Here is a 23,972-nt window from a genome sequence, read left to right as displayed (position 1 = left end):
CTACCTGGATCCTCAATAAGGGTTCAGAGTCCTGAGGAATGAAGGTTGAAATCAGCCCCTGAACCAAGAACTCCAACCAAGAAGGAGGCTATAGTTGATGATCTACACCCATGTGACTGTAGCCCCCATCTGTTTTTCCCTTCTTACTAGAATATTAACATTTCTTCATTAAAAAAAATTAGAAGATGTATTGTATTTAAATATTTTCTCTTTCTTGCCTCTCTTCTTTTCCTGCTCTTGGGCAGAGTGTATTGGAGTGGCTGCATTTATTATTGAGGTTGCAGAATGGTGAAGCAGGGTTACTGTGGAATTCGGAAAGGAGTGGACAGTCCGTGGGAGACCCTGAATTCTGACCAGTGGCCCATGAGCTTACTGGTAGGAGCAGGACAAGCCCCAGGGCTGTGGGCCCCTGGGGAGGGGCTGAGGGAGTTTGCAGCTCTGAATCAGATGCATGTATTATGTTAGGTTTGTTTGCAAATACTTGCTTTCAATCCTTCTCGCTCACCCCCGAAGCTAGAAACTTATTGGTATCCTTGACCACTTTTTGTCCCTTGCCCATCACTTAATGAGATGTCAAGATCTGAAAACTTCATTTCCCAAAGAACCCTTCACCCCACCTTCCCCTCTAGACTTACAGCCTCTGCCCTGACCCACTTCTCCCCACAGCTCACAATCATCTCCTTAATTCTCTCTCTGATTCCACTCTTTCCCCTTTCAATCTTGTCAAAAGCCTTGTCAAAACCCTTCTAAATGCAAACATTACCAATTCCCTCCCAGCAGATATGGTGGTTTAGTATCACAAACAAAACCTTCTGATCACCTGCAACTCCACCTCTCTAGCAGCAGATCCTAAATATCTAGGCCTTTCCCTTGACATTCCAACAACTCTGACCTGATGAGTGTTTGCATTCAAACCTTTGTTCTTTTCTTCTTCTTTTCATCTTTTCTTCCATTAATACTGTCCCTTCAGCCAGATTTATATCACCCATTTACACCTTAATCCTGTAGGACTCAGCTGCAAACATCACCTCCTTTTTGAGGCCTTTCCTGTCCTCTCCATCTCAGGTGGCCTTGGCCTACAGCAGCCTGAAGCAGGGTTTCAGCTCCCAGCCAGAGACTGAGGTCAGGGAGTGGCAGTGAGAGTGCTAAATCCTGGCCACTAGACCACCAGAAACCAGTGGCCAGTGACAGGACCCTGGCCCATCAGCTGTGTAGAAATGAATTCCCACATAGAGATGGAAAGTAGTGAAACAATTAGTGTTTATTAGGAGGAAAAAAGAGTACAGTACATGTGGACAGACACATGGTGGGCTCAGAGAGAGAGTCACACCATTGTGGTAGTTTCAATCACTTGTGAGGCATTTCTTCCGGGTTTCCTCTGGCCGGTCATATTGCTTTGCCTGGTTCTGAGTCTGTGTTTGGTATATCTCGTGTCCTCCCATGTGTGTACGGGCATCTTTTAGCCAACGTAGATTTTAGTGAAGAGGCCTATGGGTGGTTGCATCACTTACTATGAGGTGATGCCCCCTCTCTTTTGACTTCCCAAGGAGCCTTTCTATGCATGTGTAGGCTGGGAGGTCTCCTTAATTTCAAGAATGAGGAATATGTGGTCTTTTATCTCCTATCTGGGCAGGGCCCGGCCTCCTCTACCATCCTGCATTTATGGAGTTTCTGCTATTATGGAATTCCTGTCCACAGGGGAGAAACTGTTCAGCCTGGGGCCCATCCATCTCACTCTCTCCCAGGATGCAATGCAGCCACTCAGCTGGATTCTGGACTCTATGTCCCCCTCATACTCCGCACAGACTTCTCTGACATTGCACTGAACACGTTGTATCATGAATGTCTGTCTATGGCTTCTTTAGACGGTAATCTACTTGCTAACAAGGCCTAGGAATTAGTCTTTCAGCCCTAAGCAGGATCCTCCCTCCCTTATGCTAATCAAAGCCTGGCCTTCTGCTTTATTTATCCGCTGATAAATACCTCCATCATCTCTCTGTTGCAATGAGAATAAAAAAGAAAGTTCTTACCTGAGCTCACACCAACGTCCTTTAGATTAGACTTCATCTTCCTCTCCAGCCCCATGTTTTACCCCTGCTGGGTCACCCTCCCCTCCCAACTGTCTGCAACAGTTCATTTTGACCTTGTTCATTGCCCTGAATGTCCCCGTGTCCCCCTGCTGTATGTTCCTACACCAGCCTTGACTCCCCCTTTGCCACTGTAGCACTTACTGATTTAATTGTAACTGGTTCGTGTCTTCTCTGCTAGATTCCATGACAATAAGAGCCACTTGAATTTCGCTTGCTCTTCTATCCTAGCCCAGCATGGAACAGACACTCAGTAATATTCAATAAATCATGACATCATGACTTTACAAGCTCTTTTTGTCACCAGGCCATCTTGGGTTATCTAAATGACTGGGAGGAGTTCCACAGGACCAGACATGAGGTGGGGGGCAAAGGAACCCCCCAGCTTCAATCCTCAACCCAGAAGCTCTGGATGGAAATGCTGGTTCCTAGGTAGTCAGCAGAGGGGGGAATAGGAGGAGTTTTAAGGAGAATTAAGTGTTTCCCAAGGTCTGTCCGGGCTCTCAGGGAATTGTGTCCTGAGCCAGGGAGGCTCTCCTGGGAGCACTTCCAGGTGGGGTCAGCAGTGACCCAGCAGGTGATGGAGGTAATGGGAGAGAAGAGTTCACAGTGGAACAGGGGAATGGATTCACGATGAGTGCAGCGGGGCATCTTGACTCATCCTGTGACTAAGAGAGAGTGAACATCCACTGGTTCCCTGCACATCCCAGGGTACTGGGTTCCGGTGGGGAGAGGGCTGAGGAGGGGCAGGCATTCAGGGTGAGGGACTCCAGCACCATCAGCTTATCATACAACCGCCTTTTTCCTTGAAGGGATTCTTGTCCTCAGGGATGCCTTTAAGAAGAGGGTCGTTTCCTGCTTCGGCCTCCACATAATCCTTGATTTCCTTTCCTGTTTTGGAAATCTGGGAGAAAGCAGAGTGTGGTTCTAGCCCTTTTCTGTTGCTCAGGATTCATGATTTGCTCAGTCCCAAGAAAACAGGTTTCTGGGCAGGGTGGGGATAGAGGCCGGGGAGGAGAAAGGTGAGAGGCACAGGCAGGTGTGAGAGGGGAATGAGTTCCTTGACCAGAACCAGAAAGCCTGACTCTTACCCGCGAGGGATATTTGGCCAGGCCCAGTCCAGGGACCGAGCTGGGCACACCAAGCCCTCCAGGCTCTGAGGTTCTCTCTTGGGCACCTTTGAGGGATCAAACCCTGCCTCCGCCTACCTCCCAGCCCATTCCAGAGGCACCTCTTGCTCTTTCTACTGCCCTGGAAAGGTCCCATCACCCTGCTGTTCATCAAACCTTCCTTTGCGTCCTGTCTCCATGAGGACCAGAAAGGGATGGAGGAGAGGTAGCAGGGAATGACAGAGGAGGCTCACCAGAGCTCTTGGATTCTTCACTTCCTTCTTCAGCTGCTCTACCTCCATCTTTAAGAGCTCCTTCTCGCTGAGCTCCTGGGCCATCCTGCCCTGGAGAGACCAGGCCCTGGAAAGCATCCACAGCCAGGACTGTAAATCCCCTGGGCACCCCCAGCTCCTCTTCTGTACTCTCCCCATACCTCAACGTCTAACCTCTTCCCTGCTCACCATATATTCTCATCGCTCACCATGGACTCACTGCAGCCCCTGCCCCTACCCCACTGTGAGCTAGGCTCAGGAGGAGAGGATGGGGGAGGCACACACAGTCTTTGCCCTTAGATAAGATCTGTCTATGGAAAAAATGGGGATCGGAGCATGGAGAAGGGAGAGAAGAGCAGTTTCTTTCAGTGAGACAGATTTGGGAAGCAAAGTTATTGTTGCACCTAACAACACAGGTAGTTCATTAGGTGGTTTTCAGGAAAATTCAGGTCCTGTCAGAAGAAAGACTACCCTAGTGATTAAGAGAAAGGCTCTGCAGTCTGCCAGACTCCAATTCCGATTGTGACTTGGCAGCTTCCAAGCTGTTGCTCATCCTCCTTCAACCTTAGTTGCTCATCCTCCTTCAACCTTCGTTTCCCCATCTGCAAAGTGGTATAATAATGGTACCTACCTTATATGATTATTGTGAGGATTAAGAAAATAATAATAATGTATGTAGAATATTTTAACACACTGCCTGACACATAATAAACACATCATTATCACTATCACAGGGTTATCAGGAAGACCTGCCTGGTGCCTAACCTCAATAATTCTAAGACTAGATCCCAGTCCAGTGCAACCTCAGACCCGCTCACCTGCCAAGAAAGAGCGTGCACTTCAAGACCCAGACGAAGGCGTTTGAGCCTCCTAGCTCCTCATCAGCTGAAAGTCTTTAGACAAAGCAGATGGTCTGGAAGCCCAAATCTCTGATGCCTAAGCTGATCATAGGCTCAAGGTTCTAAGCCCATCCAGCAGCTTGAGCCTTCCAGACTACCACAACTGCAGGCAACCTGCGCCCCCCCAATCAGCCCCTTTCCTATAGTGACCCCTCTGGCTTAGAGCCCATTTCCCCGTTCTTACCCTCCAGCCCTGCCTGCTCCTCTTCTCCAGTCTTTTCTCCCAAGCCCTCTCCTCCCCTACATCTGAGCCTGCTCTGAGGCTATTTCCAATGAGGCAAGTCCTACACCAGCTCCTAACTTCTCTCATCTGAGAAGCCTTTGTGTCCCTCTCTCAAGCCCCACCATTTCACCTTACAAGGTTCTCCGAGCTCAAATTTCATTCACTCATTCCATGAAAATGTACTCAGGCTGCTATGCCCGTCAGCTAGGGACCACGGCCACCGCCGACACCTGTGTCCATGCTTCCTGTCTCCATGCCTCCCTCTAAGCCTGGCATACGTGTCTCCCTCAGCAGTCCCTGAGCACAGTGCTCACATCCTGATCTCTCTCTCGGTCTCCTCTCAGGACCACCCATTTAACAGTCATTGAGCTTCTGCTCAGCCTGACGCCTGTCCAGTGACAAGGGACCCTCTCAAAGAGCAGATATTAAGGGACCAATGTGGTCAGTGAGGGATTGTTTTATTTTCCTGATGTTAGAATGACAGACTCCCCAGTGAGAGGGGCAGGGAGGAGGCCCAGAGTCCCCCCTAACTTCCCTTACTCCAGGAATCAAGTCCCATTGACAGCTCTGAGCTCTAAGAGTTTGAGATCAGGACAGGACCCCGGACATCATCCAGTCTGAGTCTCTTGTGAATTCAGGAAATGGAGCACATACCTCCTGAAGCAGGCTCGGTGCTCTGGCCACTGTTGCTTCCTATGACTGACGTGTTAATCTGGAATTTAAACCTGGTGCTTCTCAAAGCCAAGTCCTTCCTGTTGTCTAATCTGAGTCCCTTACACTCCACTTGGTCAATTTCATCTTGTCTTGCCTCCACCAGGCACAGAACATGTACGTACACCAGATCTTCATTGTAGGTAACCCTTTGGAGACTTGATAACACTTCTCAGGGGACCTCTGGTTGTATCTTCTCAGTGTCCTGCCTGGTTCCTCTGGCTGCTGCATCGGCCGTTTTCCATTGTTGCGGCACCACCGCCCTATGGGCCCCCAGCATGACCCGTCTCCATATCCTCTCCACCCTCCAGTCCCCTGTCTCTTGGTGACTCATCCCGAGCTTCCCAAGGAAACCCCCACCCTCTGCCCTTTCCTCCCCTTCCATGAGTGGAAAATCCATCTCCACCTCCCAGAGCAGGCCAGCCCCCTTCCTCCTGTCTCCCAACCCAGCCCCCGCTGCAGCTTCCTCTCCAGGCCCAGGGAGCAATCACAGCCTCCCCGACCTTGGCTTCCTCTGCTAGGAGGGATTGGGGGGCTGGGCCCCCAAAGGGGCCCCCCTTGTCTCCCTTCCTCTGGGCAGGCGACAGAGTGGCACAGGCCCAGGGAGTGGAGACTAACTTCCTCTTGTCCCCGCATGAGCATGTCTGCCTCTTGCTAGCAGGTTTGGGTCTCTCACGCAGAGGAAACCAAAAGCAGTAAGAGGGAGGGAAGGCAGAGCGACCAATCAAGGGCAGAGTGAGGTGCAAAACCGGCAGGCTCCCCGGGGAGCTGGGCAGAGGCCGGGGGCCATGGCGGAGCTACAGCAGCTGCAGGAGTTTGAGATCCCCACGGGCCGGGAGGCCCTGAGGGGCAACCACAGCTCCCTGCTGCGAGTCGCAGACTACTGCGAGGACAACTACGTGCAGGTAAGCAGAGCGGGTGCAGCCCTGGCACCCCAGCCCCTCCAGGGGCCCAGAGCCCATCCTGACAGGTGCTTGGCCTGGGCGTTGGCTGAGCTATCCTCCCACTCCAGGTCGGCTTTATCCCAGACCCTTAAATTCTAGTGCGGACTCGTGCTCCCAGGCCCTCCTGTTTCCCAGAGCCTCAGAGATGCCCGGGGAAGGCAGTGTTACCCCGTCCTGCTATAGGCCTCACCCCAGGCTCCTCTCCTTCCGAGCCTCTCACTCAGATCCAGAGGCCTAAAGACTTGTCCTCATACACCTGTTGGTGCCATCATTCCATGTTCATGCTGGCTCTAGGTAAGACTTCAGAAGAACTTTCCAAACATTGTCTTGAACTTGAGATGGATGAGAGAAAACTCTGTCCCTGATATCTGAGGGAGAGCTGAGAGATGTCACACTATGTTGGATTAAAGAGATGGAGTTTGACTCAGAGGCAGGGGGATGGACAATATGACTGCATGCAGCAGACTACCAGCAAAATGCAAGGAGAGTGGCATTTTAGAACAGTTTTCTAAATTGTGGGGTTGTCCCAGGATAGAGAGTAGGTGCTTGGATGAACAGAAGAGGACAGCCTTTATAACGGCCTTGTGAGACAGTATCATTATTCCTGTTTCATAGATGAAGAGACAGCAGTTCAGGGAGGCAAGGTGACTTGTCCAAGGTCACATCTCTTGGCAATGGCAGAGCTGGGCATCAGCCTAGCCTTCCTGACTTCTGAAGCTGAACCCTCTCCTCTCTGCCTTTCCCTCCCTGACATGCTGTATGAATTTAAGACAGTTTATTTGCATTTGCATTGGGACCTCCCAGGTATGTAGGAGTCAGTGTTGAAAAAAAATAAAAATAAAAGGAGAAAATGCTCATGAGAAAATGGCAGATTAAAGAGAGATAATGGTAACAGCAGTTAAAGTGCTTTGCACCTGAACTGCCTTCATCGCCCCCTTCAGTCCTCACCCCAGTCTGTGAGGTGAGGACCATTCCCACTTCACAACCAGGAGGCTGAGCTTCAGAAAGGTTAAATTACGTGCCCAGCATCTCCAAGCTAATGGTAGAACCCGGATTTGAACAAGCAACTTTGACTCCAGAGCATTCCCCCCCAAGCCTCTAGTTGAAAATGCTACTCCCGCTGTAGATATTGAGTGACTGGGGGTACTGCAACTGAGCTGGACTGTAGCTTGTGAACTAGCTGCATTCCCCCAGCACTGGAAGGCAAGCTCCTCCCATGGACTAGGATAGAGGCTCTCCTTCCCATTCCTTCAATAACTTCTGCGCATCTCAAAGCACTTCTGGATGGGTTCTCACTTGCACACACGGTATGCACACAGAATTTGAGGTCAGAAAGACCTGAGTCCAATTTCCAGCTCCTGGACATGGGGCAAATTTCCCTTGTGATTCTTTTTTTTTTTTTAGTTCTACCACTTTATTGCTACCAACCCATTTCCCTCCACCCTCATGCACACATGCTTAGTCATGTAATCCCATGGACTTCAGCCCGCCAGACTCCTCTGTCCATGGACTTTTCCAGGCAAGAATACTGGAGTGGGTTGCCATTTCCTTCTCCACCTTGTGATTCTTATACCTTTTATCACAGTGGTTACATGGGTTAAACGTAATAATGTATTAGCACATTTAGCCCAATGTTTCTCCCTTAAGAAGGGCAGGATAAATGGCAGCTGTTACCATCATCATCATCTTTCATCAGATGGATGAAAGACAAATATAGATATTCAAAGTTAATTCTAGTGAGGTGAAGCAGCCCTTGCAAAAACCCTCAGGGCATCAGAAGCCCTGACCCAGGTCAGAATCCTTGGATTTCAGCTTCCTTCATGCAGAACACTAACTACTAGACCACAGAACCAGTTACCTTTCCCGACTTCTCTGAGGATTTTCTGAGGAGCAAGTGCCTAGGAAGGATTTGGATGACTTCTCAAAGCTAGTCTTAAGTAAGACCTGGTTCCCACGACCTCCCCCGCTTCCTCGCACTGCCCCCTCCATCTCAAGCAGGTGTCAGGAAACCCTTGGGGAATGGGGGAGGACAGGCTGGGGTCAACTGCAGAGTTCTCTGTCAGGGTCCACTGAGTTTGTAGACAGGGTAATTTGCATGATGAATAAGCAGTCAGCCATGAAGATGGATCCCAGACCTTTGTTTCTCTAGACCTGACTTTGGGTCAAGACCAAAGCCAGGGGTCGGTAGGCATCCAGGCTCTGTACCCCTAGAGCTGGGCCCAAGCAGACATGTTTCCTGTTTGGACCGACAGGAAAAATCCAGTGATGAATTCCACATGCCAGTCCAGGGAGGGGCGAGTATAAGAGAGGCCAGCTCATACAAAGGAGTAGTCACTGCTCCATTTTGGGCCTTCATTTCCTCATCTACTAAAGGACAGTCTTGAACTAGAATTAGACCTGTTATTCTTTCTGGATTGATCTCTTTGCCTTTTCAAGGCACTCAGTTATGTATGCTGATGAGATGTAAATTAGATGCAAACAAGCATTTCTTAGCCTCGATTGGAACAGAAAGGCATGGAGAAGCACCTCAGAGGAGAAGGTTCTGGGCCCACCTTTTGGTTCAAGTTTCATTTGGGCTACACTGGATGCTCCCAGGTCTCTTTGAGCACCCTGCTTAGATAGGTTCTAGGTCTGTTCTCCACTACAGGCCCTGGGGAGCAACTGAGGGCCCTTAACAAGGAGACCTCAGGGTGCAGCCTTACTGATCAGTCTGCTGGCCTCTCCCCGGACTTGCCCTGGATTGGCCCCTACCCTCGTGTTCCAACTTGAGATGAGGAAGCTGCCTGGGGAACCAAATGACTAGAGAAGCAAACCCTCTTCAGTCTTCAGACACTCCCTGTCCACCCCACCACCACTGCCTGGAAGTGTGGCCCTAGCCAGCACCAGGCACAGTGCCGGGCATGCAGTAGGAAGATGCCCAGCAAGTGTTTGGGTTTGCATTCAACCCACTGATTAATTCACAAATGCATATTCATCAAGTTTCATCTGTATGTTGGGCACTAACTATTTCAGGATAGGATACAGAATAAAACAGATGAGCTCCCTGACCTCATAGTGCTTACATTCTAGTATGTGTGGATGTGTGTGTGTGTGTGTGTGTGTGTGTGTGTGTGTAGGAATAGATAATAAAGTACATAGATAAAAAATTTCAGATGGTACTAAGTGCTATGAAGAAAACAGTAAATCTAATACAGAGTCAATACAGAGGTGGGCTGGGGGAGATCTTAGGGTGGTGAGGGCAAGTGTCTCTGAAGACCTGAAGTATAACAAGTGCAAAGGCCCTCAGGTACAAGCAATCTGAGCTTGATCAGGAACTGAGACCCAATAGCCAATGTGGCTGGAGGACTATGAGTGAGAGGGAGAGAGGAAGGGGATGAGGGTGAGGAGAAAAACAGGAGCCAGCCTTGTGGGACCCTATATAGGCCGCGGTTATATAGGCTACACTTTCCTGGCGGCTCAGACAGTAAAGAATCTGCCTGCAATGCGGGAGACCTGGGTTTGATCCCTGGGTCAGGAAGAGTCCCTGGAGAAGGGAATGGCAACCCACTCCAGTATTCTTGCCTGGAAAATTCCACAGACAGAGAAGCCTGGGGGGCTATAGTCCACGGGGTCACAAAGAGTTGGACACAACTGGGCAACTAACACTTTCACTATATAGGCTACAGTTAGAAGTTGCTTTATTCTACCCCTTCTGGGCTTCAGCTTCTTATCTATAAAATGGACCAAATTATTGGTTCCCAAACACCACCTTGCAGATCAGAGCTAAGCCAGGAGCTCAGGAGTCACCTAAGGAGCTTTTAAAGGTACAGATTCACTGGCCGCATGCCCAGGGGATTCTGGTTAGAAGGTCTGGGATGAGGGCCTGAGGTTGGTTGGTTGGTTTTCAAGTCCAATAATAATCTCTTCCAGCTGGTGTTGACTTCCTCTTTCCTTTCTACTGTTCACCATTTTCCAGCCCCCTAAAAAAAAAAAATCACCTCAGGAGGGTGGTAGGGCTAATCCTCAGTGTGACTATCTGAGAAGGGTAACTTATCCTCCCCTTGGATCCAGTCCCCAAGGCCGCAGATTCACTTTCCTAACACCCCTTGAGTCCTTCTTACCACGTCATTCTTACAGAAACCTCCTCAAACATCTGACGGTAACTGCTCTCTCCCAACTCAGCCCCCATCTTCTTCATACCCTATCCCATCCCAGCCCACCCAGCCAAGGACCCCATGGAACAAGCCAGGGCTGTGTGTATTTCAGGCCACCGACAAGCGAAAAGCGCTGGAGGAGACCATGGCTTTCACCACCCAGGCCCTGGCCAGCGTGGCCTACCAGGTGGGCAACCTGGCTGGACACACCCTGCGTATGCTGGACCTTCAGGCGGCTGCCCTGCGGCAGGTGGAAGCCCGCGTGAGCACACTGGGCCAGGTAAGAGCTGGGGAAAGGCTGCTCGCCTCAGCCCCTAACTCTTCAGCCGGACATCTTCTGCAGCAAAAGTTCTTTCCTGCCTTCCTCTACACCCACAAACACCCACCTCTATCACAGAAAGTTGGCACTTGCCAAGCTTTTTGAGCTTCCTTGCCTCTTCGGACCAGGAACTCCCCGATGGCAGACCTCTTTCTGAATTCCTTCCTACATGATAGAAAGCAAGCTCTCCCCATCACAGTGGCTACATAGCACAGAAACGAGGCAAATGGACCCTGTTTTCATCTAAACACAGGTGGTGACTTTATAAATATCCCAAAGTCAGGCTGCTTGCTTGGCAAGGTCATTCTCAGCCCTGGAGGTACTGCCACCACCACACAGAGCCCCACCCCATCTCGCATATACACCCTCCTCCTTCCTTCCTGAATCCTTGGCCAAGGAATTACCCCATAAACCACACGCACAGAGCTACACTTCAGCTTGGCCTGTGCATCACTCGCACATTCAGTGCGTGTCTTTTTCTCTCACCCCAGTGGACTGAAGTTTCCACCCTCTCAGAGATGTAGGTTTCTCCAAAGAACATTCCAAGAGGAAGCTGATTTGCTTATATTGTCCCCCAAGAGGGAGAGCTGGTTCAACCTCGATTCTCAGCCACCTCCATGTTGTCTCCCTCTGCTCCCAAGCTGGCCCAGTCTCTTCCCAGCACCCCTTAAGGATGCTGTGTTTTCCCTGCTCAGCTAATAATAACCCTTGTTCTCGTTCACCGGAAGTTGCTCCAAAGTGGCTCCGTCCTCTGCTGGCAACTCTTTACCTAAATGCTGTGCGACCTTAGGGACAAAACTCACTCTTTCTCTGCACCTCGCTCCCTCCCATGGCCTCTCCCCCTCCCCAAAGTCTTAAGGGAAAGAGCGCCGTCACCTCCAACCCTGTCACACAGATGGTGAACATGCATATGGAGAAAGTGGCCCGAAGGGAGATCGGCACCTTAGCCACTGTCCAGCGGCTGCCCCCCGGCCAGAAAATCATCGCCCCTGAGAGCCTGCCTCACCTCACGCCCTACTACAGGAGACCCCTCAACTTCAGTTGCCTGGATGACATTGGCCATGGGATCAAGGTAGAGAGAGGGGCCCCTCCTCTTTCTCCACAGCACACACTCTGTTTTTTTAAGGCCACACCTCATGGGGATCTTGTTTCCCCAGTCCATGCTCCATGCAGTGGAGGCGCAGAGCCCTAACCACTGGACCACCAGGGAAGTCCCCCCACCCTCTTCTGCCTCATGGCTCCCTTCTCTCTAGATCCTCAATTCTCTTCCAGGACCATGTTCTTGTCCCACCCTGCAGCCCCTTTCCTTCCTCATTCCCTGAAGCCATCGCCCTAAGTGGCTCTGCTGCTCCCCATGGGGCCCCCTTATAGGAGAGGGGGCTCATCTTCTTCCTTCAAAATTCATCATGACCTTTCTCTTAATAACTGACCTTTACCCTTATCACAGGACCTGCTGAGAATGCCATCTGGGCTCACACATACACACTTGTAGGTGCAGGATGGGGGCGTGTGTGAAGGGGAAGAGCGGAGAGGGAGGATGTCAGGGCACATGAGAATGGTTCCCCAGCCACATGAGAACAGCAACTTCCTCTGTCTGGAGGTTTGAGGTCACTGTGCTGAAGTCACCCAGAGTTACTGTTGGGTGGGGAGGGCGGGGGATGTAGGCACTCAAATGAGGACATGGTGAAGACGGGCATTTTCTTCTCAGCCCACCTCCTTCTGTGAGGTGGGAGAGGACACACCCTTAATCCCATTTTATCCATTCCTTGTCCCCACACTTCAACATTCCAGATTAGATTGGCTGCTTTCCTGTATCTAAACGGCCCCTTGATTTCCTTAACACAACATCTCCCCCTAAAACAGAAAGCACACTCCCTCCTTCAGTCGCCAGGCCCTCTTACCAGTGAGTCCTTCCTTTTATCCAGCCTCAATTCTTTATGCCTGAGTTCAAGTCCCTTTTGTCTTATCCCTAGGGGAGGATAGCAGAGGACATCATTCCTCATGTACCCATTCTTGGGGAAACTCCATCACCAACTGAAGTGCTCTCTTGCACCTGAGTTCACAGCTTGTCACTTGTACACTCTGTACATTCTGCTCCTCTCTGCCCTGAACTCCCCAAAGCCAGTTCCTCAGGCCCCCGAAAATGACAGCTGGGAGGTTTCTACCTCAACCTCTACCTCCTCAGCCGTGGGCTGGAGTTGGGGTTTCTCAGAGTTAAGGCCCACAAAGCTGAGCGCTCAGAGGCTTTGGGCAAGAGTGGGGCTCAGCTGCTGAGGCCCCGCAAGAGGAAGTGGCCTGCAGACCCTGTCTGCCTGAGACTGTGGCAGATTTAAGGCCCGGTCTGCCAAGAGCAAGACTGAGGGGGGTGGGGTGGGAGAGCAGGCTGGGAAGTGGAAGTCGGAACTTGCTCTCCGTCCTCCCCACTCTCCCAGTTCTCGTCTGCCCCTCCCCCATTTCCTCTCCGGGATGGAGGGGGGCTGCTGCAGGCCCCTATGGGTGTCAGCCCCCGCCCCCTGCTCCCCCCCCCACCCACAGGATCTGAGCAAGCAGCTGTCGCGGACCGGGACCTTGTCTCGTAAGAGCATCAAGGCGCCTGCTACTCCTGCCTCCGCCACCCTAGGGTGAGGTCTCCCCACAATCCTAACCTGCCCCCCTCCTTTCCTTCCCCTCAACCAGAAACTACTCCCCACCACCCGCCCCTTCAAGCCAGGAGCCAAACTTCCTCCTCCAACTGCCTCTTCTCCCCAAACCAACCCCTGCTCGCCTGATGCCTTCTCCCTCGACGTCACCCCTCCTATCTCCCCACCCCAGGAGAGCGCCCCGGATCCCCGAGCCCGTGCAGCCCCCCGTGGTGCCCGACGGCAGACTCTCCGCGGCCTCCTCTGCCTCCTCCCTGGCCTCGGCTGGGTGAGCCCCACAGGTTTTAGGTTGGGGGTGGTCGTGAAGGTGGATTAAGACTGCGGACCACAAGGGCGGAGCTTGTGATTGAAGGGGCGGGGTCAGTTTGGGTACTGAGTTAGGAAGTGGTCCCCCAATTTAGCAAAGCCCCTTTCTCTCTGGTCTTCAGCAGCGCCGAAGGTGTCGGTGGGGTCTCCATGACCAAGGGGCAGGCAGCCCCCCCACCCCCCCTTGCTGCCCCTGACTTCTTCCCGCTACCTCCTTCGTTGGAGAAACTGCCTCTGCCCCCACCGGGTAAGGAGCCCCGCCCCCTCCTCCTATCTCAGCGTTAGGGGTCATTTTCTCACCTCTTGATATTTCCCACCCCATCTCACCCCCAGTTGCATCCAACTGGGCCTATGTCAGTGAATACTTTGTCCAAGGTAGGAGTGACAGTAAGAAAGCAGAGGAAGCAAGCTAACATAATTTAGCCTCTGCTTTTTACCAAGTCAAAGCTTCTCATCCATTTTCTTGCTTAAATTTGACCGCTTAGGATCTTCACACTCCCATTCAACAGATGAAGAAACAGCCTGTGAAGTTAAATTAAGCGACTTGCTCAAGGCTTGCCCAGCCAAGTGGCAGAGTCTGATCACCCTACACTGTCCAACACTGCTGTGTTTACTGAGCACCTGCTAGAGGCACTGTGGGAGGAGCAGGATGAACAAGGGCTGCAGGCAGGGAACATCGAATGGGTAGATCCCGGGGCCCTGCTCTCCAACAGGGAAGTTTCTTGGAGTGGATGGGGTTGCCTGTGTCACACTTGCAGCCTTTCTGCTTCTCTCCCAGCCCCAGAGCTGCCCATGCCCCTCGACCTGCCCCCTCCTCCACCCCTGGATATAGAGGATCTGGAGCTGCCACCTCCACCCCCACCGGGCTTTGGGTCCGAAGAGCCCAGCTGGGTCCCTGATGCATACTTGGAGAAAGGTACTTGAGTCCTGGGACTGAAGGACAACAGATTGTGGGGTCAGGTTCCCCCCACTCTTCTAGCCCAGAGCCATTCTCCCTTCCATTTGCAAAGGTGTGACTCTGTTATTCCCCCACCCACACACCCACAGAGAAAAGCAGCTGGCCTGATATTGAGTATTAGCTCAGCTGGGGAGGAGCCCAGGGCTTAGTAGGAGGCATCTCCTGCCCCAGTCCCCCTGGTGCTCCCTAGAGTGCAGTGTGGGCCCCAGCATCCCAGGCTGCATCAGGAGGCACATCTCATGGCACCCTCCCCTGTCTCCCTCCAGTGGTGACACTGTACCCATACACCCGCCAGAAGGACAACGAGCTCTCCTTCTCTGAGGGCACAGTTATCTGCATCACCCGCCGCTACTCTGATGGATGGTGTGAGGGTGTCTGCTCCGAGGGGTCTGGATTCTTCCCTGGGAACTATGTGGAGCCCATCAGCTGACAGCCTGGTCTCTGCAATGCTGATTCAAGCACTGCCTTGAGTAAGCCTGAGTCCCACACCAAAGCCAGCTTCACTCAAGACTGGACCAGGCTTGTACACCTCTGGGCTGTTAACTGTTGTCTGTCCCTTCCCCCCACCCCACCCCCCCATTGCAGTGGGCGGGGGTCCTGGGAGAGGTACCCAGAAGCCTGCTAGAGACAGGAAAGAACTGGAAACCAAGGTGTTTGGTGATCTTATCCACAGGGGACCCTTGGACCATGCAAGACAGGGTCTCCAGCTGCAGGTGCCAACTTGGAATAAAACTGGTGGCCTCTTGATGATTGCCCTGCAGGATGGGGGGCGGGGTGTGCCGAAAGATTGAAAGGCAACCTGGTTTTTAGGCTCCCGCTGAATGACTCACTTTGCCTGCCCTAACCGGGAATATCTCCCATCTCCTCCCAGCTTGAGCCCTCTCCATGAGACCCTTGTGCTGCTCTGTGAAGACGCTGCACCCTGCTCTTTAGCCTGTTCCTTGCTTTATGCAGTCATTCTTGGTTCCCCTAACTGGACACTCCTCCAAGAGTGGGGTCCAGCTCCCTCACTTAAGTGGGGCTTTCTGAGAGATCATCTCACCCTCATCCCTCAGACTGCGGCGCGAGAGATGTCAGTCACCTCTGCCCCTTTACCTTCTTTATAGCTCTGAAACACCAAAAGAGGAGGGGGTTGGGTTTCACTGGCTCTGCTTTTAAAACATCATGGCTTTCTGTTCCATACGGGAGGGGAGGGGTTCAGAGGGTCCAGTCAGCGGGGCGACTTTGGTTAAGTCCCTGGTTTCTTGCTGCATAGAAGAGGCTGGGGTGCGAGGAGGAGACGTCGTCGCGTTCTCTGAGGTCCCTGGCTGGCCGGACCCGAGCCCTGGACAGTGTGCTACCTCATTCCACCACCAGGAGGCGATTGTTCCCTCTGGGATTTCTTCCTGTGGGGACGCTGACAGCGTGCGTGGGGGGAGGCAGGAGTGTAGTGTAGGGTCACAGAAGGTAAAGCAAGACCTAGGCCTGAGACTGGCGTCGGTGGAGAGCACCATCTCTCCGCGGGGAGTCCGGGGCTGAAGGGGCCGGGGGAGGAATTTCAGGACCTGGGTCCCCCTGACAGAAGTCTAGGGGAAGGAAATCATGCGGCCCAAGGCAACAGTTAATGCAACACAGTGGGAGATGTTCCTTCTCTACCCTGCCAGGCAACCCCTTCCCCCAAGTTGGGAAGGGGCAAGATTTTTGGAAAACACTGCTGCCTGCTTGGGTCTGCGCACCACCCTGGTGGGGCCAAACTCTAGAATTCGCTTGCAGTGGAACTGGGGGAGACAGCCAAGCTGGGTTAACTGCATAGACGGGGACAGCTCCGAACTCTCTCCTCCAGCCCCCAAACGGACGCGCTCCGGATTCCGGAAATTCCCGGAGGGACCCACCAAAACGAAAGGGAAAGGGACTAATAAAACTAGGTTTGTCTTTCCCTGTCCCCAGCCCCCTGGCCCCCTTCCCGCCGGGCGCCCCCTGCAGGCCGCGTCCTCAGCACGTCTTCAGCACCTGTTGCAGATGGAGGCGCACTTCGGTGGCATTTTCCCAGGGTACCACGCTGGCGCGGAAGGAGCTGGGCTCAGCCTTCTGTGCCTCCTGGATAAGGCGGTGCATGGGGTAGCCGCGGCGAGGGAAGGCCACATCGCCACCGGCCAGCAGCCCCATGGGACAGAAGTCGTTGGCGCCGTCGCCCACGTAGAAAAGGCGCTCGAAGTGCACGCCGTCGTGGGCCCGCTCGCGCAGGTAGTCGCTGAGCACCTTGTGCTTGCACATGTTGGCGGGGCAGCGCGCGCAGCTGTGTGAGTGGAAGGGCCGCAGCGCCAGCAGCCCCCGAGCGTCGGGCCCGGAAGGGTTGCTGAAGATGCGGCGGAACAGGCCTTGGTGGCCGGCGGCGCGCAGCGCGCTCTCCACGCCAAAGGTGTTGGCGTCTGAGATGAGAATAACCTCAAAGCAGGAACCCTGCTTGGCCACAAACTGCAGCAGTTCGCCCATGCCGGGCGACAGCGGGATGGACTCGTAGACCACGCGCAGGTCTCGCGGCCGCACGCCCTGGTCGCCCAGGTACTGGAAGACGCGCTGCATGTACTCATTGTAGAAGCCCTCGCGGTAGGTGGCACGCAGGCTCTCCGGGAGCCGCTGGCCCGGCGCCGCGCGCACGATCGAGTCGTCGCTGTTTTCGTCCACGATAGTCTCATCAAAGTCGAAGGTCAGAAGGAAGCGCGGCGAGCCCTGCGCAGCCATCCCGCCGTCCTGGGAGCAGGGGGGAGAGGAGCAGGAGGAGGAGGGAGCAAGCGAGAGGGGGCGCGGCAGGAGCCGGCCCGGGAGAGGCAGGTTAGCGGGCCACGGCCAGAGATGCTGGCACATCGAAGACCTGAGGAGGACCCAAGGCTGGTTAAGCTGGTTATGCAACGCCGGCGTCCCCACCCCTGCCTTCCCTGTCCACCCTCTTGCACTTCTGTGTTAACTGCTCTGGGGTTTATCCTCAGGGGACCATCCTCCTGAACCCTGAAGGGCTTCTTTGGCACCTTTCTTCTAATCTCATCTGGGGCCATGGGGGCTTAACCGAGGTTCAGGAGAGTGGAAGAGCAGCTTCCAAGGGGTCACTCCGTTGGGAAGGTTTCTGGACTAGACCATTCTAGAGACTTCCAGTGACCCCTTGGTGGTGGTGGACACAGGGAAGGTGGGAGGGACTCTCCACTTCTCTTCCCTAAGATAGTCAAGGGAAACCATTCATTCATTCATTCAACTGGAGCAGATTCATCATTCCACTTTTCAGCCATGTAGAGCCAATGGCTTGTAGGACTGTGGTGGACAGTAGAAGCCAGGGAAGACTTGTTGGCACTACCCAAGGCATGTGGGCAATCAGTGCCAGGCCTGGAGAGTGAGGTGCCTGGGCTTCTGCATTGGCCAGAGAACTGGATTTTAGCTCTTGGAAGAACTAGGTAGGTGGATTGACCACCCCAAATCCAGGCAGGCTCTGTGAGCTGCTTCCAGCCAGGTGGCACTGGGCAGGGGTCCAAGGAGGGGACACAGCCTCTCTGGGGGAGTTTTAGGGCCCTGTGCTGACAGCTCATCACTAATCACTTGCCAATTCCCTGGGAAGAACTTGTCAGCGGATGGGGTTTCTGCCAGAGTCCGAAGCAAGCGGGCAGCAGGAGAAGCAGTGGGACTTGGGGAAGTAGGAGCCTCCCGCACCAGGCCACGACATACCTGGGAGATAGGTAAGGAAGAGGAAAGAGAGCAGCAGTGGCTGAGAAAGCAGAAGGAGAGGTAGGGGGGGCATGGTTGGGGTGGAGGGGATGGGGAAGGAGTGGGGAAGAAGAGGGCCAGGAGGATGTCATGCTAGGGGAGCACAGGGCAGAGGGATAGGAAGAGTGAGGGTGGGGAGCTCCAGGAAGTCAAGACCTTGGGATGCTCATGTTAATGGGGGATAAGGGAGAGGATGCGGAGCAACATGGCAAGGGTGAGGGCATGAAGGCAAGCACGTGGACAGCAGAAGCCCTCTGCAGCTTGCCCCTGCCACGGAGGGACAGCAAGCAGACTGCACAGCTTCAGAGTATCATTGTGCTGTCTTTCTCCCTCTCAATCTTCCACCCCAATTAGTTGAGATGAAACCACTCCTCTTTCTGGTTTCGTCCTAACTCCCTTTCCAATATTCCTGTGATGTTTATGGCCTGGCACATCCTGTAAAATGGCGGTCCAAGGCTCCTAACTTCTGAGTTGGGATTTGAACCTGGCTATCTACCTCCCTAGCAGAATCATCCCTTCAATTTCATGCCTACAGTCACTCTCTGGTCTCACCAACATCTATCTGAGTTTCAGTGGCCCAGGATTCCTGGAGTTGAGGATATAAAGCATCAGGGCCCCACGCTTGGAATGGAAGCTTCCAGGGATTAGTGGAGGCGCAATAGAGATGAGAGCAGGCTTAAAAGAGGCTGGATAGGACACCTCCCACCCCATGATGGGAACATGGAGCTGAGGCCTCATCCTAAGAGACCCCTGGAGGGACCCACTTACCCTAGACAGGCATCGGAGGCCAGCAACTGGAAAACACCCGCTCATTGTCAGTACATCACCCTGAGCACCACCTGTAGGGATTGTTGGCCTCCAGCTGTCGGTCCAGAGCTCCTGACAACCATACAAGGTCCATGTGAGGGTGCCCAGTCAGGCGGCTTTGTTTCCACCACTAACATCCACCTGATCCTATCCCCTCTCCTGAGCCCCAGGAACCACTCAGTAAAAACAGCCCATCAAATAAGCTAAGGACCACAAGGCCCTTGCTAGGCATCCTCTTAACAATCCATCATGATGCTGGAAAGGTTACAGATATTACTGAAGACCTAGAAAGGGTAACCAACTTGTGCAACCATCACCCACTATATATGGCAGAGACAGATCTCAAAACCAGATCTCAGAGTCTGAGACCAGTGTTTTTTTCTCTATATGTTCATTGCCCCTTTCTTGTGTATGGTACATCATGGTTTACAAATCAGCTTCACTCATATTCTGTCCTTGCTCAACACAATTCCATGGATTCAGCAGATGAAAAGGACTCAAGAGATTAAATAACTTGCCTAAGGCTACCATGTTTCTATTGGGCAAAGCCTGGTTCATGAACACTTGGTCACAGCCTTGCCTGCCCTCTGTCCTCAAAAGGGAAGAGGCAGATGCCCAGGGCTGGGCATCCACTGCAGCTGGAGGGCTAGGACCCCTGGGTACCACAGGTGATCTAGGACTGTCTCACTCAATGGTGCTTCTAGAGACTGGCAGTCCGCCAAGAGTCAGGTTGATATTTCTGCCAGATTTTGCTATGTGACTTTGGGGACAGGATTTGGCTTCATGGGGGCTTCACCAATGCTGCTTCAAACCTACAACTCCCAGTTGCTCCCCTCCACCCTGGCTTTAAATGAGAAACTAGATGCAGCTGGGACACATCTGGACCACCACTGCCAGCAAGACTAGACAGGGGAAGGAGCAAACGTTTGGCTGGCTGCTGCCCTCTGGTGGTGAGAGTGGGTTGACACTGGGTACCCCTCTGACTTTGTCAAGGTGACTCTCCCCAGACCATCCCAGGACAGCAAGGAAAATCAACAGCTTCTCAAGAAAGAGACTGGGACTTTGCAGGAGCAGGGCACCAGTCAGAGGAAGGGCTCCCTCCATCTTGAGGTACCCCATCTATCCCCACTCCCTGGCTACACATGGAATGTGGGTTTCAGCCTTTTCCCTAAGAATTTGTAGTCTAGGAATCTAGTTGTGGCCAAAGCTGAATGGGGCAGTGGGCAGAAAGAGGAAAGGGATTGGGAGAGGAGACACAGGTCAAAAAAATGGGAGAGAAGGGGAGGGAGGCATGTGAGGTAAAGGGTGGGCATGTTTGGGGGGTTAGAGGTGGGAGGGCTGTCCCCACGTCCCATCTAGACGGACTTTCAGCCTTCCAGAATCCTGGCTGATATCACATGTCCCCCAGGGGACAGGTGAGTCCAAAGAGGAAAGGTCAAAGGATGCCACACCCCTTGTAAAAGCAAACATGGACAGACACATGCCAGGCAGATATGAAGATAAAGGGTCTCCAGGAATCACACAGAGACCAGCTTTCATTGCTTTGCCCTTGGTTCTTTTTTTTTTTTTTTTTAATTTGGTGGAATAGTCTACTTGTTTTTAATCATGTTCAAAACTTCTTGCAAAAGTTAGGTTCTTTTCATCTAATACTACTATTCAGGGAAATTAGATAAACGTTTATTGTTGGTGAGTTGCCCTTGTTTGTTTTAGTCCCCAGAGCAGAAAGCCAGACAACCTGGATTTCTTCCCCTCGAAATTGAGAAGGCCATGCTGCAACCCCCACCCCCACCCCATAGTAGTCAGAGGCACCCCAGGCCCCACTGAAATCTCGCTCTTGGGACATTCAGAGAGGTCACTCACCTCTGGAAGCTTTCACCTGAGTGACTGAATCCTCTTGTGGTCACCAAATAGAGTCTCTCAGAGGAAAGGGGGACAGGACCTCTGAGCTTTTCCAGCCGGCTAGAGCAGAGGACAGAAGGGTTTCATTGGGCTGGCAGGGAGTGTCCATATTCTAGTTCTACCTAAAACCAGCGTTTCCCCCCCTACCCCCCCCCCCCCACACACACACCGGCCCCTTGCACCCCTGCACCTTTTTACACAAGTGCTGTTATATCCATGGGAATAGGATGGGAGGACACCTTTAGGGTAGGGGAACAAAGTTTGAAAATTCCCATTAATGGATGGTTGGAGTCCAGAGGGCAGTGTTCCACAAGAAACTTCAGGATAAGGATGTGGCAGGGACAAGGATCCCAGAAATACTACAGTAACAAGTCCTCTGCTCAAGACCAGGTTTCCTAGTGTCAATCACTAGAAATCACTTTCCACCACTAATTGGAATTCTCCCCCGCCCCCAGACAGCACTCCCAACTTCACCATGGTTTCTCCCTTGGTCCCTTCCTTCACCACTAGCAGTGAATAAGAAAAACAAAAGCCCACAGGGGTCAAGCTAACATCCTGGGTCACACAGCATCAGAATCAGGATTAGAACTAGAACTCAAGGGTCTCTGCCGCCTCTTGGGAAAACTGCAGCCAGAACTTCCTCTATTGCCCTGGAGACTCCCCTGGGTTGTGAGCTTGTTGTCCTGACAGCTGGGTTGACGTCCTGGAGCTCCGATGCCAGTGAGAAAGATAGGACCAGGAGTCACCTCTGTGTTTCCCTGCCTGGGTAGACAAGCTAGGAGGGGATCTTCAGTGGGCAAGGAGGTGGCAGCTGCCGGTGGAGTCTGGGGAGAGATATTTTTAGAGGTGGCTGGAAAGCAGGCACTCTGGCACACATCCAGCTGGCCGGTGCTTCGCTCCAGTGCGGGGCGGCGGGGGGGTGGGGGACAGTTCGGGAGCCCAGGGGACTCGTGGGTGGCGGGGAGCAAGGGAGCACGGATTCCTTCGCCTTGTCTGTGTCGGGAATGGAGCGATAGCCGGACACCTAGTCCCTTGGGTAGGAGAGGAACTCATTCCTCGGCTCCAGCGACTCCCCCACGGACGCGCGCGTGAAGGAGCGCTCTCAGACCCAGCGCAGCCCCCACCCCACGCTGGGACCCCAGCCTTCCCCTACCTCGGCGAGTCCAGGACTCACGTGGGAAGCGGCGGCGGCAGAGGTCTGTCCCGGCTGAGTTTGGAGTGTGAAGAGTAGGGGGACACGGGCTAGCTGAGGTATTTGGGCTCAGGATGGAGCAAGGGGTGCTTACGGGAATTGGAGGGGATGCGGTGTCTTATCCACCCCCGGATTTCTGGGCTTCGGCTCTCACGAGTCCCTCCAGTCCGGAGGGGCCGTGGATGATGTGCGTCTGGACCGTCCCCTCCACTTGCCCCCCATCCCCCCGGGCCGCCGCCGCGTCCCCTTTAAATACCCGGGAGCCGGAGCCGGAGCCGCGGCTGGCGCTGCGGCTGCCGCAGCACCGGAGCCCACCGCAGTCTCCGCACGTCACAAGCGGTTGTCCAATCACAGCGGCGTCGGAGCACATCAAAGGGGCGGGCCGCCGGTAGGCCACGCCTCCTGGCTGCTCCACAGGCTCCCGGAGCGCGAGCGAAGGTGGGATTGGGCGCCGCCGGGAACGGTAGGAGGGTGAAGATGTAGCGCATCCCTTCAGAGGAGCGTGGGTGGGGGGCACCCTCATTAGAGCCGCTGCTGGGCTCTACGTAAGTCCCGCCCACACACCTGGAGGTGCCAGGGCAGTGGACTTTCTCCACCCCCGCCTCCAGAGCTCTGATCCCCGGGACTTGCAAAAATGCGCCCCCACCTCCAGCCCTCATTCTGTTCTGCGCTCCTAAGCCCGAGGGTAGGCTTCGGTTGACCCCGCCCAGGAAAAGCAGTGCCTCTCCCGTGTGCTCAAAGCTGGGCTGGCTGGGTGCCCTCTGCCCTCCAGGCGGAGTCACTTCGCCCCGCTACTTGGGACCCTTGCCCCGGTTACAGGTTACAGAGGACTGCGGACTTGCCCGCTCTCCTATCCTGTATACACTGAGTTGGGGACCGGACTCTCTGCCCCTTTGCAAGTAGTGTTGTAAATAAAAACCCCGACTTTCTCCTCGCTTCCTGAGTCCTTTCCCAGCCACACCCGCTCCACCCTTATGCCCTCCCACCCTGATGGTGAGGAGTAGAGATCATGTTTAGAGAGGAAAGAAATTTACTGAGAACACCCTATGAACCCGGTATAGTACTAGGTCGCAGCACTTAACGCTTGAATGTTGACAGCAGGAGAAATTGAGTTCAAAACCCCGCACAGCTAGCTCAGACGGGGTCACAAAGGGACTGTGTTAGCTAGGAAGAAGGTGGGCACCCCCGTGCCTGCTGGGTCTAACTTCAGTCTTCCCTAGTCTCCCTGCCTCCACTCTTGGAAGAAGAGAAGGAGCAAATGCAAAGGGCCTGAGTCATCTGGGAGCTGGTAGGGCTGGGAAACAGAGGTAGCAGGGTCAGTCAGGGAGTACCATCATCTCTGTGCCAGGGGCTCGGTGTACATTGATGAACAGGACAAATGTGTGCCATGCTTCCATATATACAAAAGGAAACAAACGCTTTAAAGCTGCAAACCTGACCCTTGAAACTCTTGCCAGTAACTCCCAGTGTCCCAGCTCATTCAGCTGATTGGCTGCTTCACTTCATCTCACACCCCTGTTTTCACACCTCACCTTTTTCTCTTGCTCTCCTGTTGGGGCCCTCTCCTCCTCAGGACCACACCCACCCCATTTGCTGAAGGAGCTCAGCCTGGACATCATCTCTTGCCCTGTTATGCATCCTGCAGCCCCTTTTATTATACTGACCACATGTGTACTAACAGAGCACATAATATATGCCACAAGTGTAAGCACGTGGGGTAGGGGGGCCCCAGAGAAGGAGATGAG

At 53.4% G+C, this 23,972-nt stretch overlaps 3 protein-coding genes across 14 annotated transcripts; 1 reads left to right on the top strand and 2 right to left on the bottom strand.

Annotated features, from left to right (window-relative positions):
• Window positions 1–1,279: 1,279 nt before the first annotated feature.
• GNGT2 (G protein subunit gamma transducin 2) lies at window positions 1,280–5,638 on the bottom strand. 4 transcript variants are annotated; one of them, XM_061141108.1, is made up of 3 exons: window positions 5,245–5,638; window positions 3,451–3,556; window positions 1,280–2,991 (listed from the first exon to the last, which is right to left on the bottom strand). In XM_061141108.1, exons 2-3 carry the CDS (start codon window positions 3,532–3,534, stop codon window positions 2,866–2,868), a joined length of 210 nt encoding a protein of 69 aa, XP_060997091.1. In that variant the 5' UTR covers window positions 3,535–3,556; window positions 5,245–5,638; the 3' UTR covers window positions 1,280–2,865. The 4 variants fall into 4 exon arrangements, with proteins under 4 accessions (XP_060997091.1, XP_060997093.1, XP_060997095.1 ...); XM_061141110.1 differs by having other exon boundaries at window positions 5,427–5,638; XM_061141112.1 differs by lacking the exon at window positions 5,245–5,638 and adding an exon at window positions 4,721–4,743.
• Window positions 5,639–5,857: 219 nt separating this feature from the next.
• ABI3 (ABI family member 3) lies at window positions 5,858–15,345 on the top strand. Its single transcript, XM_061143789.1, has 8 exons — window positions 5,858–6,206; window positions 10,491–10,658; window positions 11,593–11,769; window positions 13,233–13,318; window positions 13,509–13,604; window positions 13,765–13,889; window positions 14,421–14,558; window positions 14,867–15,345. Exons 1-8 carry the CDS (start codon window positions 6,090–6,092, stop codon window positions 15,028–15,030), a joined length of 1,071 nt encoding a protein of 356 aa, XP_060999772.1. The 5' UTR covers window positions 5,858–6,089; the 3' UTR covers window positions 15,031–15,345.
• A 1,178-nt stretch (window positions 15,346–16,523) lies between these two features.
• Window positions 16,524–22,663, bottom strand: PHOSPHO1 (phosphoethanolamine/phosphocholine phosphatase 1). 9 transcript variants are annotated; one of them, XM_061143793.1, is made up of 4 exons: window positions 22,484–22,663; window positions 20,997–21,095; window positions 19,098–19,208; window positions 16,524–17,451 (listed from the first exon to the last, which is right to left on the bottom strand). In XM_061143793.1, exon 4 carries the CDS (start codon window positions 17,442–17,444, stop codon window positions 16,572–16,574), a length of 873 nt encoding a protein of 290 aa, XP_060999776.1. In that variant the 5' UTR covers window positions 17,445–17,451; window positions 19,098–19,208; window positions 20,997–21,095; window positions 22,484–22,663; the 3' UTR covers window positions 16,524–16,571. The 9 variants fall into 9 exon arrangements, with proteins under 9 accessions (XP_060999776.1, XP_060999775.1, XP_060999774.1 ...); XM_061143792.1 differs by lacking the exon at window positions 22,484–22,663 and adding an exon at window positions 22,322–22,457; XM_061143791.1 differs by lacking the exon at window positions 22,484–22,663 and adding an exon at window positions 22,189–22,439.
• Between the last annotated feature and the right edge of the window lie 1,309 nt (window positions 22,664–23,972).

This window comes from Dama dama, chromosome 5 (genome assembly GCF_033118175.1).
Source record: "Dama dama isolate Ldn47 chromosome 5, ASM3311817v1, whole genome shotgun sequence".
NCBI lineage: Eukaryota > Metazoa > Chordata > Mammalia > Artiodactyla > Cervidae > Dama > Dama dama.
The sequence above is the reverse complement of the archived record's forward strand: the minus strand, read 5'-3'. Positions and strand labels throughout refer to the sequence as shown.

Coding starts and splice junctions, on each gene's coding strand:
- GNGT2 (XM_061141108.1), bottom strand. CDS start 3,534: ATGGCCCAGGAGCTCAGCGAGAAGGAGCTCTTAAAGATGGAGGTAGAG. Junction 2,992..3,450: donor TGAAGAATCCAAGAGCTCTG/GTGAGCCTCCTC, acceptor GCTTTCTCCCAG/ATTTCCAAAACAGGAAAGGA.
- PHOSPHO1 (XM_061143793.1), bottom strand. CDS start 17,444: ATGTGCCAGCATCTCTGGCCGTGGCCCGCTAACCTGCCTCTCCCGGGC.
- ABI3 (XM_061143789.1), top strand. CDS start 6,090: ATGGCGGAGCTACAGCAGCTGCAGGAGTTTGAGATCCCCACGGGCCGG. Junction 6,207..10,490: donor GCGAGGACAACTACGTGCAG/GTAAGCAGAGCG, acceptor TGTGTATTTCAG/GCCACCGACAAGCGAAAAGC. Junction 13,890..14,420: donor ACTGCCTCTGCCCCCACCGG/GTAAGGAGCCCC, acceptor CTTCTCTCCCAG/CCCCAGAGCTGCCCATGCCC.